This window comes from Bufo bufo, chromosome 3 (genome assembly GCF_905171765.1).
Source record: "Bufo bufo chromosome 3, aBufBuf1.1, whole genome shotgun sequence".
Taxonomy (NCBI): Eukaryota; Metazoa; Chordata; class Amphibia; order Anura; family Bufonidae; genus Bufo; species Bufo bufo.
The window spans coordinates 642,003,465-642,019,366 of record NC_053391.1 but is presented as its reverse complement, the minus strand read 5'-3'; the positions used below and the strand labels follow the sequence as shown (position 1 = coordinate 642,019,366).

The window sequence follows — 15,902 nt, the reverse complement described above, 5'->3', positions numbered from 1 at the left end:
ACTAGCCCTTAAAGGGGTTCTCTGGGATTTACATATTACTGACATTGGATAGCCGATGTGCTTGGCATTGCAGTTTAGCCCCATTCACTTGAGCGGTGTCTGATGAACCTAATGTCACACGGCTTAGGAAGAGGCCTAAGTGCTCACAGAGTGCCGTGGCCTCTTCACATAGCTGATCCCAGAAGTCAGACCGCCACCGATCTCATATTGATGAGCTATCCTGAGGATAGGTCATCAACCGGTAAATCCCTGACAGCACCCGATTCGAGCATGGCTAGATATTTTTCATGGGAAATCTGAAAGCAAAAACCTATGCATGCCTCTGTATGAATCTATAGGTACAGTAGAGCACCATGGAGATCTATTATGCCTCCCATACGACTCAAAAGTTGAACAGACCCATAAAACAGTAATGCACCTTCAGGCCACCTGCACACGAATTTCCATGTAGCTTTCTGTGCATTTTCATGTGTTACTTGCGGTTTTTAGTGCGGATCTCATGTGGTTTTTCTGCAGATCTCACTCTTGTATTGAAAAGGGTAAAACCCACACAAAGAATTGACAAAAATCCTCACGGCAGGTCAATTTTTGCACGGAGTGAAAAAGCAAAGTGTATGTGAGATTTGTCTAATCCTACACTTTGCTGGTACTGTTTTACGCTGTGTTTTTTCAGCTGAAAATCTGCTCAGAAAAAAACGTGCATCATCCTCACTGTGTGCAGGTAGCCTTACTTAGAATTACGGTGATACAGTGCTAAGCGATATGGAAATCCACATTCGTTTTTACTATTACAAAAACACTTGGGTGAAGACTACCTGGTGGCGCCAGATGATGCTGGTAGTGTAGAATAAATTTTGACTGAAGGACCAGGGAACAATCTGTCATCTTGTAACTTTTATTCTAACTTTCTAGCAATGAACCCTGTAATACAAGTCATGAATATTCTACTTCCAGCCTTCTGAACCTTCTCCCATCTGAAATATTAATCAGCTCCTATAAATTGTCAGCAGATATTGCCTGCCAGACAATGCCGGGGGATTTTACGTTTGGGTAGATTTTCACCGCCCTTACCAACTTTTGAGTAAATTTATTTCGTGGGTATGGCTCTGTGCATTGACACGGGGTGGCTGCTGTAAGGTGCCAGACTCTTGAAAGCCTCGACACGCCACCCAATCAGTGCTGATAAAGTGGATTTGAAGCCTGTGTGCACGGAGCCGGAATCACAGAGCGCACCGCTCAGATGCGTCTCAGGCTCTCAGATAAAATGTGCAAAGCCCATGAATCATTTATGAGGCAACAGGGATGAAGGGTGAAGTGTTGACAATAAAGGATTCTGAAGTGTGGTGTAGTCAGATTTTTTTTAAATTGCTCTTGGCAAATAGGGTCAAGTTGTGTCAATACATTTGCCACACTTATAATTCAGTATATATCTATCTACATAATGTCGCCCCCATGCTGTTCAAGCTGATGGTGTAGTCCACCATCGAAATGGGGTAAAAAAAAAATGTTTTCTTTGCAGTGGCAAATCCATACGTATGTATTTTTGCGTTAATTTCATAAGAAGGAAAAAGTAAATCTGCAACAATACATTACCTGTGGATTCTGGTGGCAGATTTTGTCTTCCCCATTAAAGTTAATAGGGAAATCTGCAATAAATCCATGCACATACCACCATGGAACCTAAAAATTTGCGCAGATCAGTTTCTGGAAATGTTTCTCTGCCTGTGGATAATATTTGGCAAAATCTGCTGCAGGTTTTTGGGGTTTTTTTGGGCTCAAATCCATAGGAAAAATCCACAGCATGTCTGTCCTCTGTAAATTTACCCTTTATAAATTCAGTACCAGTCATAATCGGAAGTTTTTTTTTTGCAAATTGCCAAATTGGGGACTGAACTGGGGGTGCTGCCTTTTTGCATCTTGTCCCTGTGCACGTTTGTAATGCTGTTGGACTGCCGGTTAGCTGACCCTCCGATGGCCAGTGCAGTGATTGTACAGCTTGTAAACCTTTTGCAGAGTTGTGAAATCTTTACACTTAGCCTTGGTTGGCCCTTCATATAGTTATGGGAGCTTTATAAATAGTTTTGTTTTCAGGTGCTTGGCATGCTGGGGCTTGTTGTTCATTTACTATGGGGAGGGTCCGGATGCCTTCTGTGGATTTCCAAATCTCAGACATGTTGTGTTTGCAGGACATAAAATGAATTCCGCTGTATTAATGTATTATGTGCTAATTCACTGGGATTAAAAATAGAAGCGTTTTTACTGCACAGTCACAACATGATGTAAGGAGGGGTTTCGGGGATGGGTGCAGTGTGCCGCCGGTTTTATAGCTGTGACACCATCCTGCTATCTGCAATGCATCATTCTCCTAGTGCTTTGGGAAAAATTAACTCCTCATTATAACCTTTTATATAAAACCTGGAAACTGTGCACATTTTGGAATTCATTCTGCACATTAAACTTTTTAGTGCATTTTTATTATACTTTTAGTGCCTGTCGTTTTTTTTTTTTAACCTTATGTTATTTTGTTCTCGTTCATTTCATTGTACTCTGTCCTCCCTCACCTCTATAAAAATGTTCCGGAAAATCAGGAACAGCAATAGATCTTAAGGCCCCTATTTGCATGTAGGAGATCGACAGCAGCTACTATGGAGGAGACAGGGAAGTGACCGCTTTACACCACAAAGGCAGTCTAATAGACATTAGTTGACAGAGGAAGCTGTTTTACGGCTCACGTGACGAAGGCTGAAAAGGCCCGGTAGACAAGTGAGATAGGCATAAGGTGGCAGCATGATGGATGGGTATTTAAAGAGTAGATGAACTCCACCATATTTGACCGAAGCATCAACTTCAAGGTTCAGCTAAGTTGTAATAGTGATTTAAGAGATGTCTTTAAATTGATGGAGACACCACACACAACTGATACCTGTGCCTCGCAGCCCACTAGGCCCATTCCGTCTGTTAGAAGTATTTTGAGGAACCTTCCAATGTGTGTAATGCTTGGTTTCTATCACAAGGCCACTTTTATAAGCAGCAAAGCTGGGTAAATAGCAAGTTAATGGGGCTGTCCAGGATTTTGATATTGTAGCTCCAGACCTAAACGGATCTGTCCATTGTGCAATTCACTTAAATCAGAGCCGTGAAGCTATCAGTTCCATCCACTGCACAATGGACGAAGCTGTGTAAGGCCCATTTACACTGCAATTGTCGGGAAGGAAGCGTTCCTTCCTGACAGTAGCCTGCTCGTCAGTGAATGAGACCGCTGCATTTACATGCAGTAATCTCCTCCACAGTTATTGCTCGTCCCTATACAGAGTCATGCTGTTTAGACAGCAGGATCTGCTGCCGGCAAGCAATGATTTAGGTGACCGCATGAAAGAGCTAGTTACCCAATGAATGAGCGTTTCGCTCGTTGATCGGGTAATCGGCGGTACCGTTACACCGGCAGATTATCCCTAACTAATATTCCTTGGAATGCTTGTTAGAGATGATTTGCCCGATATTCGGGCCATGTAAAGGCCCTTTTAGTTCTGGCTCCAGAAGTAGCCTCCATCCATTGTGTAGCGGATAAAACTGCTTCAAGGGTGAAAACTGATGGGTGCGAGGGTGCGTTGTTGGACAGCTGCCGATCTGATATTGATGGCCTATCATGTGGATGGTCTAATTAAAGGCTGATTGGACCTTGCTAAAAAAAAATCCCCGACATGGGTATTGCATTTTTTGACTCTTGTGATATTTGACTGTGCATGGTTGTATTGTTGTCATGAAGTATCTACTCCTTAAACCAGTGTATTTCCTAACACATATTTAAAGTTAAGCTGAAAGAATGCCCTAAATTATTTTTAGTATTATAAAAGGTATAGCATAAAATAAAAGCGTGATGCTCTTGTCTAAGTGAACGGGACTAAGTTGCAGTTTTGCACACAACCCATTGACTAGAATTTAAGCAGACTTTTTTTTTTTTTTTTTGATCACATTCAAGCTCTGTAAGGGCACTGGCTATTAAAAATGTCACTAGTTGTATTCCAATTGCTAAACTGACAATCGCCTTCATAACTTGTCTTTTGCAATTTTTTGTAGGAATCCTGGAATTTATAAGTATAGCGGTGGGTCTAGTCAGCATTCGAGGTGTCGACAGTGGACTGTACCTAGGAATGAACGATAAGGGGGAACTGTATGGGTCGGTAAGTTCTTCAAATTTTCCCTAAAACACATACGATCATTTGTCCTTCCCATTCCTAATTTTCAGACTGTGCTTGTTAGAAACGGTACCTATCACGATGAACATTTTTGTAAAATGATTGAAATATTGTAAGAATTGGAAAATCTTGACTTAATAAGCATCATCAATTTTCGGTAAAAACTTATTATAGACCACATGGAAAAAACCTCAATGAAAATTTTTGAAAAAATCTAATTAGCAGATTACCAAAATGTTTTGATTTGTAAAAATTTAGATACAAGGTTTAGTAGATTTAGCATCTTTTTTTTAAAAAAAATTTTTTTTTTTTTTTTTTGCATGACCTTTGAAAATTTTGGGCAGATTGAAAGCAAAATGATGTGTAAATTTAAGAGGGGGTTGTCACCAGATTGTGCTGTTGGATGAGTTAATGTGTGATAGATGTACAAAAGTCAGATGGATGCTCAAAAACGAATTGAAACGCACAAGAATACAGAGCATTGTAAGGAGACCACCATAAATCAAACCTGTCAGTCCCCCGCTGGTATTCCCCTGCATACAGCTCTTCATTCATGTGCCTGATAATGTCCTAAGGGTGAGACAGCTTATGGCCTGGTCAGAAAGGGAAGCAGAACTTGCATAATAAAGTAACCTGAGGGCTTTCAAAACAAAGTGTGTAAGGACAGCTCTACCCAGAACAACACAGAGCATTTAAGCAATACGCATGTGACACAACCTTTCTGTCAGAGGACACCGTGAGAGATCACACAGGCCTGCCGAAAAGGATTTGCAAACATAGCACTCTGTACCCATCCCTCTATTGAATGGCCATGAATCCCCAATTTTCAGGAGAACAAGGATTCACCAAATAAAGGAATATAACAATAATAAAATTGAATTAAGGAGGTATATCTTCATGCGGTACTTCGATGATGGACATTTCCTAGACCTTGTGTAGTTTCAGAATAAAAGTCGTTACTCCGTATCCGAGCCAATCATGTAAAAAAATTTTACAACATTTCAGCGGTTATGATGGCCTTAGATTTGCAGTATTACATGGTGGACATATTGAGGGTAATTCTTTTAATTTCTCAAAGACCAGCATTTTATGCCGGTCTTTGATATCCTTCGGGCTGCCGGAGGATTGCCGGAGGATTCACATATTTTATAACAAGGCCCATAAGTCGTCCTAAATTGGGCAGTTCCTGCACCTAGACTGAAATCTACTCCAGCTCCTAAGTTGATTTAGTTTTCAGTAAACTGGCGTAAATGACAGTGAATTCATCGCCCTCCTGTCCCGACCCCACCACTCCCACTTTTCAGAAAGTGGTGAGGGCAGCTTACAAATGTGACTTGCAGCTTCTAGCAATGGGGGGAATCATAATAAATGATTGATTCCTGGCCATGTTATACATGGAAAGGATGGTTCCACCATTGCAAAAGCCACTGTTTGGAGCTGTGCTCCGGCTTGTAAAGGTGGATCCTAAGCACATGGTTGAGGGTTGCTGTAATGAGTCAACCCCTAAAATGAGTTCCAAATGTACAAACAAAGGGGGCCATTTATGAAACAGAAATGCGCCTAAATTAGGTGCAAAGGTCTTTTTCCCTGCAACTTCTCCTCGCTCACGGCAGGTCTAAAAAAGTTGGAGTGCCACGGGCGGGGAAGAGAACGGGCCGCAGGCCTATCTTATTTACCATTTTCTACGCCTGTTTCAGGAGTAGAAAAAGGTCTAAATGTAAGACCGCAAGGAAGCTGTCTAAAACGCTGGTTTTAATAAATGTGCCCCAAAATCTATTTCTGGGCAAAGCCTTACTGAGAACTTGTGCCCTGTTAAGTAGACGTTATTGGTGACAAGCCTTTCTTACAAAATTCTTCATCCATTTTTTTTTAAGTCTCAAAAAGACATGCAGATGTCATATTCTGTTACCATACTTTTAAAGGGCATCTGTCAGCAGATTTGTACCTTTTGAATCTGGCACATATAATCATGGGACCAACACGGATGCCTTCAGCTGCCAAATGGACATGCAACAGGTCAGCCAGTTTCATAGGTACAAATCTGCTGACTGATACCCTTTAAATAATAGGTAGGTTCCTTGTTGGTGACACAAATATGAACTGGTGCATGTATAGTAGGGTAATAGATCCCATGTATTACACAGAGCAGAGAGCAGTTACCAAGAGCATCTTGCTCTGGAGAACCCATCTGATCCGTGTGGGACAGCTCATTGATTTCAGTAGGGGACGTGAAATGAAATGCTTAATTTGCCCTGTGGTGGCGCTGCAAGAGAATTTAATACTTACGGTTAGCTTCTCTTGTGATCGTCCAAGGTCCCTCCTACTACTTGTACCAGAAAACAGTAGTTTTCACACACCGACTTCGCAAATCTTTTGGATTCTCCTATGCAAATTGTGTGAAAGCGGCATTGTCAACGGATGAGCAGTATATACAGTAGGTGTTGGTATCTACAAAGAGCAGTTAACACATTTGTGTACAAGATAATGATGAGTAAATCATTACAATGCATAGACCCACTTCCTTCCACTGTATTTTCCATGTGTACAGGTTGGTGTGATGGGAGGTATCGGCTGGAACTTTGTTTGCTATAAGGAATGTTTTTCCTGTTTTAACCTTGCTAATTTTTAACACTGGGCTTGTTGGTTTAAAATCCAAGGCAATCTCGCCATGAGGTCTACATGTTTTCCATGTGCACAAGAGTTTCTATCAGTTACTCTAGTGATGCCTGAAGGCCTTTTACATGGGATGATTATTGGGAAGAAATGTTCATACGAACGCTCCTTCTCAATAATTGCCCAGTGTAAAGGTGCCGCTTGCTCACCAGGTGAAATTATTGTTGATTCGGACACCAAAATCATTGTTTATGGGCAGCAAATCATCCTGTCTAAAGAAGAATCTGCTGTCTGTATGGGGACGAGCAATCACAGTAGCGGTCGCTCCTCCTCTCACATCGGAAGTGATTTTTTATTTTTTTTCATGTGAATGGAGCTCTCACATCTGTTTACGATCAGGCGGGGACAAACAGTTTGTTTTCAATAATTGTCTGGTCAATTGGCCCATGTAAAGGGGCCTTTACACTCTGGCCAACCTTGTAATGCACAGACTCACTGTGTCCTCTAGAGACACTTGTAGCCTCTCCGGCTAATAGAGGAAGGACTTGAGTTTTGGTGACTCCTGGTCCTGGCAACCATACAAACAGGCCAGATGTGCAAGGGTGAAAGCTCTTATTGTACATCTCTGGCTCATTGAGACAGTGAAGGCCACCTCTATGACATCCTAATAGAGCCTATAGGAAGGGGATGTCTTCATGAGACAACCTCTTCCGGCAGTGTATGAACATTTGCATCCAAAAACACTTGAAGCCCAAACAGATACGATACCGACTGGCAATATGGTTCATGGAGTGCTGAAGATTAGGCTCCATAAATTCTAGTTCTCCTTATGTATCTCCAAGTATCTCAGTAGTCATGAATTACAAGACAGTCCCATAATAGATCCATTAACCACTTAAAGGGAACCTGTCATTGGGATTTTGTGTATAGAACTGAGGACATGGGTTGCGAGATCGCCGCTAGCACATCCGGAATACCCAGTCCCCATAGCTCTGTGTGCTTTTATTGTGTAAAATAAACCGATTTGATACATATGCAAATTAACCTGCGTGAAGGAGCCCAGCACCGCTCCGCATCCTCAGAATCTCCTCCTTGCTCCCCGACGTCAGAAAGTTAGAGCGCCATAATCTCACGATGCGCGAGCTAGCGTATGCACAGTGTCGTCATAGTGTTCTTTCCCTGTGCTGGCATCAGCCTCAGGGAACGAACTGCGCATGCGCTTTCTGATGTTGGGGAGCAAGGAGGAGATTCGGAGGATGCGGGGCGGTGCTGGGCTCCTTCACGCTGGACTCCTCTCAGGTTAATTTGCATATGCATCAAATCGTTTTTTTTACACAATAAAAGCACACGGAGCTATGGGGACTGGGTATTGCGGATGTGCAAGCGGCCATCTAGCAACCCATGTCCTCAGCTCTATACACAAAATCCAGGTGACAGGTTCCCTTTAAATATTCCATCTTTACATTATATTTTTGCTTATACTATTATTAACCTCTACAGCATAATATTATATACAGTGGTATGTGACATATTTGGTGGTTAGGTAAGTAGAGTCTTTGCCCCAGGTCCAGGAGTTTCATGCTTCTTATCTGATGATAGATTCTAAAAACGGAAATAGTGAGTGCAGTTAACCTACGTAATAGCGAGTCTGTACTGTATAGTAATCTGCTATATTTTCTGAAATAAAAAACAAGAAACGGAGCCAAAAAATAGGCAAAGCATGCAGATACGACAACAATGAGTATGTTAGTAAATCATTTGACATTAGGGATCTGTCAATATCGCTAGTCTAGGAAGAGGCCTAGTAATTTCAAGCATCTCCTCAATGTTCCAGATTCTAAACAATGACTACATTGTGTCTCGGGAGACAAATGTAAACGTTCCATTGTGTTAGCCGGCAAAGTTCTGCTTGTCGCAAAATGCTGAAAAAGTATATTAATACATTTTTCTTTTCCCACCCGAGTGTTTATAACTTAGAACTGCCAAGAACCACAGAATCCACAAAACACATTGTTCAAATAAAGGGCATGTGAAAGAAAATGGACTGTGACTGTGTTTTTGGTCTCGATTTCAGGTTTGTGGAGTGATTCTAGGAGCGTTAGTTGCAGATCTTTACATTCAAACAGGGGTGTAGCTATAGGGGATGAAGGGGTAGCAGTTGCATTTGGGCAAGGTCTCACTGGTACATAAGAAGACCCTAGTATTATAAATGGTATACCATAGATGGGGATTTCTGTTATAGATTTTGTATTGGGGCCCAGGACCTACAAATTATGCTACCTATGTTGAGCCTATTCTGTTATATCAGGAAGTGGTGTAAATAGCCTGTCCTTCCACCATGACTTCCAGATTTTGCTTACCGTTTCTCCTCTGGTCTCCTCCATCATGTCCGGTTGAGTTCAAAATGGGTCTTAGAGCCTTCAGTCATTAGACTTTTAGTAATATCTGAGGCAAGACATTACTTACAGTAGAATCAGCCAGGGGTGGCGGAGGGTTTGTCGATGGAGGCTCATTATCTGCAGTTCAGGAGGAGAAGCATTGTATAGAAGATGTGCGTTTGTCACAAGTACACAGTTTAGGACTATGTTGAGGAGAAACTCTCTGCTGTTTTGAGGGCACTGGATGGTGCTACATAAGGATTATAAACCTTGGCACTTTACTATCCTCAAAACATGGCAAGTATTGTATGCTCTTTCCCTAATATATTTCCTAGCCAGTCCAGGGTATTTGAAATTGCTGTTACCCAACACCCTACCGCGTTGACTCGCATGACAAGGGCAGCATCTTCAAAGTATGTACATTCATCATGTCTATGCAGGTAGTCTAGTTTTCACCCACACTCCAAAAGCATGTTTAAACAGGTTTTCCTGACTTGGGGTACTTTCACACTAGCGTTACTCTTTTCCGGTATTGAAATCCAGTAAAGGGTCTCAATAGCAGAAAAAAACTGTTTTGTCCTAATGCATTCTGAATGGAAAGCAATCCGTTCAGTATGCATCAGGAGGTCTTCAGTTCCGTCCCTTGTACAGTATTTGACCGGACAAAATCCCGCTTTGCCGGATCCGGTTTTCCGGTCTGCGCCTGCGGCGGGACATAGAAGGAGCTTTTTTTGCTTTTAATCTTTGAAAAAAATTAAATACCGGAAAAAAACTGATTTCCATTTGCCGGAACTGCCTGCCGGATCCGAACAACGGTAGTGTGAAAGTATCCTTAGATATTGAGGACCTATCCTCAGAATCGGTCATCAGTATCAGATTGGTTGGGTTCCGACACCCAGTAACCCCCACCAATCAGCTGTTTTCGGGCAGATGCTGGCACAGGAAACTATAAAGTGAATGGAGCCAGAATCAGGAGGCTCTGTACATCGTGTAGTGGCTATGCCGGGGTACTGCAGCTGAGCTCCCCTTTAAGTAAATAAGCTGTAGTACTCCGGTGCCAGAAATTACACTGAGGATGGAGCCTCAAAAAGCTGATTAGTTGGGGTGCCAGACCCCCACTGATCTGATATTGATGTTCTATCCTGAGGAAAGGTCATCACTAAGTCCTAGAAAACTCCTTTAAATTACCCCTGGAGGATGTGAAGGGGAACTCACTGGAGGAGGGGAATATGTCTATTGTTTGGATAGCACTGGAATATGTAAAAAAAAAATAGACTAAAATAGTAATGGCAGTCTAATTGGTGCATTAGCTCTTCATCTTTGTTTGCAGAAAAGCATCTGCTGCAATGACAGGGACAAAGTTTAGGGAATGTTGAGGTAGCAATAGCACCTGGACCTTGGTGCCTGAGGGCCCAAATGCCCTTCTGCTACATAAGACACCAGTAATATAAAAAGCACACATTAGAGATTGAGAATTGGGGTCTGAGAGTTTAAAGGGATTATATAAATATATATATTATTTTTTTACTCACTTATCTGGAGGACTTTCTTCCCTTTCTGTAGGTGGGCAGCAGATCTAATGAGGTGATCAAGCACCATCTCCTAGGATGCATTTCTTATCAGCTTTTTTTACTTGTTTCCCTTCGTCTCCTGCATAGAAAGTAATCCTTCCCAATTTCCTTCTACAATGTCTAGAGAGAGAACTAGCTATGTATTTCTAGGAATTTCCAAGTAGGGATGAATGAATGAAGGATGCCCAGTGGCACTGAGGGGAGGATAAGAGCATTGAAGCTACTGAGCAGGTCAGTCCACCTCTGAATGCAGGAGAAGGTGGACCAGAAGGGTAAACGGCAGGGAGCGTTACCAGCTATGTGATGTATTCCATGCATATTGCAATAAGACTTCATTTGAAATGCCGTGTTCATTGCATAGTAATACTTTTTGTGGAATCACTCCTTAAAGTTACTCCTCTAGGTACAACATTATTTTAGCAACTTGCTCATGCAATTTTCTTAAGTGGTCTGCAAAGTGCAATACTAGGTTGAGCCGACTCTTCAAGGGAAATCGACTTGTTAACCAGTCCAGTAGAATAAAACCTTCTGCTGCTTATATAACAGATTTTTTTTTTCTTTTCTCCATTTCTTTTGTGGTTTATAAAGTAGGGTGAGGGGGCAAGCTCTTTGTTTGCCTTCCAAGCACTGTACATGTCACTCCCAGTTAAGAGATTCCTCTGGTGATATTAAATAATGCATTTTACCATCCAGGCAGATAAATAATTAAAAGTCTGAAATAGCCCACTGATCAGTACATATTATAAAAGCCTTAGGAGCTCCAATCATCAAGGATCCCATACAGCATGTACTGCCTCCCGAAATGTAAATACGGCATGTTCTAGATGAAGCGGTCGTTTCATCCATGATTAATTTATTATTGGGGGGGGGGGGGGGGGGGGCGGTGTCTGTAAGGACAAGAGCCTTTCATGAGGAAATTACAGCTTTAAGCTGAGCCGAGCATTTATGGTATTTCCAAGGCGAGTCATGTCCGGGGCACACAAGGATTGAACTTGGCATACAGAAGATAATAATAATAATAATATTGCCATGGTATTGGATGGTCATTAAAAATATATTAAACTTCATCCTCTAGGAAAAAGACCTAAAAAATGAGTTTTATTTATTTTATGCACTTATAGAGCGCTACTATATTGCGCAGCGCTTTACAGACGTTAGCGTTAGGCTGTCCCCAATCATCTATTATTGATAGGTCATCATCCTCAGCCCCACCGATGAGCGGTTCCCTACAGCCTCCGTTGCATGAACTAGCGGTTTGCATGGAGCCAGTAGAACAGCTCCGTTCAAAGTGTGGTGGCCATGCTCGGTTTCTTCAGCTTAGCTCCCATTCACGTTAACGTGCTCCTGGCTCCATCCAAAGTGCTAGTACCATCAGCGGAGGCTGCTGGGAACAGCTGACCAGTGGGTCTGCTGGGTGTCTGACTCTCGCTGATCGGATATTGAACCTGGAAAAGCCCTTTAAAAACACTTAGGGCAGTTATAAGGTACAGATCACGAAGTCACAAATGATGGTTACATTAAAATCTTGTACTTGACGGAATGTTTAACATGGTAATTGTTTTGCTACCGGTAAACTTTGAGGTCCTATAGATCCAAGCACTGCTGCATTCCCATGTCATGAAATAGTTACTGGACTGCTCGTTTCGCAGTCCTGTTCAATATCTATTGACGGAAGACACAGCCGCATGAATTGCAAAAATTAAATATACTGAACGGCTATATTTCTGTGCAGTTGGACTATTCAAAAAGGGGACCTTTTGTAAGGGAAATCCATTCTTAAAAAGTCCTGATTAGGGGCATTTGGAGATTTTGTGACTTATCCTGAAAAGAGCTCCAAATATAATATATCTAGGGAATGTGTCATCAATGACTTATTCTTTAAATCAAGTTTTTTATTTGAATTTTTTATGTTTTTGTATTATTTTCCCTGTCAATCTATGTTTAAAAAAATATATATAACCCTGAAACCTTGCCATTTTCACATTGTTCACTTAGTGTCTTAATAGGCTGACGCTTCTTGTTCTGTAGAAATCATTTCTCAGCAGTCATCTGATTATCACCACAGGCATGATTATAATGACAGATAACACAGGTTCCACCACTGACAATTGGTCATTATCACAGCTCACTTCCTCACCTTCCATGTACAACGACCTCTGCACAGGTCACAGAGCATGCCCATAGAAAACAGTACGTCATCTCCAGATTACAAGTTCCATGTGGATGCTGGAAACCATATCTCTCGATTTGCTGTTTTTTCAGCAGCTCAGGCAAGATACATGTTTTCCTCACTGTGGTGGTGCTGGTGTGAAGTCCCCTATTCTGATGACTGGTGTGGTCAAACTGTTTTGGATCCCCCAGTGGATAGGTGATGAATATTATGGTTGAACAGTTGGACTACCTTTATACTACTTGAGCAAAATCTCCTATTTTCTGGCTTAGGAGAGAAGAATTATGTTTATTGCTTGGACATTTGTCAGCATTGATGGAAGATCTCGTGTGATATTGAGTTTTTTTTGGGGGTTTTTTCCATATAATTTCAAGCATGTATCACCATGAAATTCTATCTTGATCCTGATGTCATGCCATATCTGATCAGATTTTGTCATCTTTGGTGCAGTAGTCTATTTAGATTTTGCTTAAGATATGAGCCTAAATATTGAACTTCTGTTCTTGTTCATTTCTTTCAGGAGAAGTTGACCCAAGAGTGTGTGTTTCGAGAGCAATTTGAAGAGAACTGGTACAACACGTATTCATCTAACCTCTATAAACACAAGGACAGTGAACGTGGTGAACGTGGCGAACGGCGATTCTATGTAGCATTGAATAAAGATGGGACTCCTAAAAACGGGAGTAGGACTAAACGGCATCAGAAATTTGCACATTTTTTACCTAGACCTGTGGACCCAGAAAAAGTTCCTGAACTTTATAGAGATATACTAAGCCAAAGTTGACAAAGACGTTTATTTCACTCGAGCCCTTAAAAAAATTAACCACTATATTAAGTCAAAAAAGGTTTCACCGATGGGTTCTTATTGGTTAGCTGGGTCATCACATCAGCTGCACTGTTGCCAAACTTTTGTCGCATGCATAATATATGATGGAGGCTTGGATGGAACATGCTAATTCTGTTCTGCACTTAAAGGATTGTCCTCCTGGAGGAAAGGCTGTGCCCATGAGTGCTTGATCTATTCAAGGCAAAGAGCTAAAAAAAAATATATATAGAAACAAGCAAGAAGGAATAAGGCCTGATGCATGCTGGGAAAATAGACATGCTTTTAAATTTATGATCACCCCTTCAATTCATCATAGATCAGCATAGCTGCCATACTTCGTTTCATCAAGATATTTGGCTGAAGGCCTGCTCAAGTTGTTCGCTCATTTACAAAGGCATGGATGGGTGCAGTCTTACTTTTTAAAAAAAAAGACTTTCATTTAATGGCTCAGTGGGGTGCTATCCCAATGAGCATAAATCAAAGACCTCTTAGAAAAGTAGAAAAAAAGAAAGAAAAAAAAAACTAAAATTACAAAAAATGTTATAAAAAAATACCTTAAATTTATTTATAGAAATTCCAAAGGCAACATTATATTTATTTTATATATTTATTTATTATATAGAGTTTATTTTTAATGAAATATGTACAGGCCAAATAGGCATTTTCAAAGCTTTAGGCTCTGTAAGCATTATCTGTTAATGAACCTGTGGTAAATTCATGCAAGTTTATTATTAAGGTGCATGGATTAAAATGAAAAAAAATAAAAATACAAAAAAAAATATCGAAAAAACAATAATGACCCTCTAGGTGACAATCTACTTTGTGCCCATTACTCTGTTAAATACGACCACCTTATGCAACATTCTACTGAATTATTCAGTGACTGTAAATCACCCGGTCCTTTTGAATAACTCTATAAAGGGTTGCTCCATTATAAAAGAAAGCTTCAGTGATCGGCTGTTATTCCTAGGGGAAGTAATAGTTGGCCATACATTTCACCTACAGTGGCCATTGCATAAAAAATTTAGCGTTACGAATGGCCATCCATGTAATGGATGGTGGTGCAGGGTCCAATAGAGTGGGAACCCCCCTCCCTATGGAATCCATATGCCCCAATAGGGCAATTGGAAGGGGGTTGTTGTGGTAAAACAACCCCTTTCAAATATTTTTGAGGCGAGTTATTTCCTGCTTTACAGTCGCGGAATAATTCCGTACGGTCTTTTTGTGTTACATCATAGACTATCTTTGATGCACTTTTTTTTTTTTTTCAACTCCACCTTTTATTTTTGAAGACTGGAATTTCCTTTTTTTTTTTTTTTTTTTTTTTTTTATAATTTTTTTTCCGTTTTATCTTCCAGCATGGGATAGCCTGCTCTGCATTGCCGGCCCAGCCAGTGCTGAGCGCTTTACCTCTCAGCCCTCTCGTGTTCACTTTTGCCACTGTTAAACTCTAATCCAAAACCATACCAGGCTTCCAATTTTTTATGCTGTAACCCTAAATGTGGTCCTTTTCATTTGTTTCATCATCTTCAAACTTCTCTGCTGCTGAAAGGCACCTAAGGTTTACTATATATGCATATATATATATAATCTACCTGTTTATTACATATTATGGAACAGATGGTAAATTATTGTTGTTTTTATTTTTTATTATAATTTTTTTTATTTTTAGAACATGTCCAGGAGCACGATATAATCTCATGTTTTGTCATAGTTAAAGCTCTGTGCAGTAAAATAAAATGTACTGTAGGTGCCTTTTTTCACTCGCCTATGTAATAATGGCTACTGGGACTAATGGATGTAATACCGCCGTTGCAGATAGTCCCGTATGTTTCGCTAAAGCTTGAAGAACATGTGGTGGTCATTAACATGCAAGACCCAGGTCAACAGGATAACTCTTGTACGTAAACGTGTTTCTATGTGCACACAGTATCTTCTACCTGAAAATGCAGCCTTCCTAGGGGTCAGTGTAACATCTGTCTATTGAAATTGCTTTCAGCGTGAACTGTCATAAAACATTAGCACCCTATTTTTTATTTTTTTTTCAAATAACTTGCAAAATGAACCTAATAAATCTTTACGAATAACGACAAGGGGAAAGTACGGTATTATACTTTTTTATTTATATATTTTTATTTTAATTTTTTT

At 40.7% G+C, this 15,902-nt stretch overlaps 1 protein-coding gene across 2 annotated transcripts in view; it reads left to right on the top strand.

The window, feature by feature from the left end:
• The window catches only part of FGF9 (fibroblast growth factor 9), a 44,053-nt gene extending 29,093 nt beyond the window's left edge, over positions 1–14,960 (top strand). Inside the window, exons 2-3 of one of the 2 annotated variants that reach the window (XM_040422615.1) lie at positions 4,078–4,181; positions 13,449–14,960. In XM_040422615.1, the coding sequence (XP_040278549.1) occupies positions 4,078–4,181; positions 13,449–13,712 (368 nt within the window). In that variant the 3' untranslated portion in view covers positions 13,713–14,960. The remainder of the gene's footprint in view (positions 1–4,077; positions 4,182–13,448) is intronic. The other variant, XM_040422617.1, reaches the window with a different exon arrangement.
• Positions 14,961–15,902: the final 942 nt, after the last annotated feature.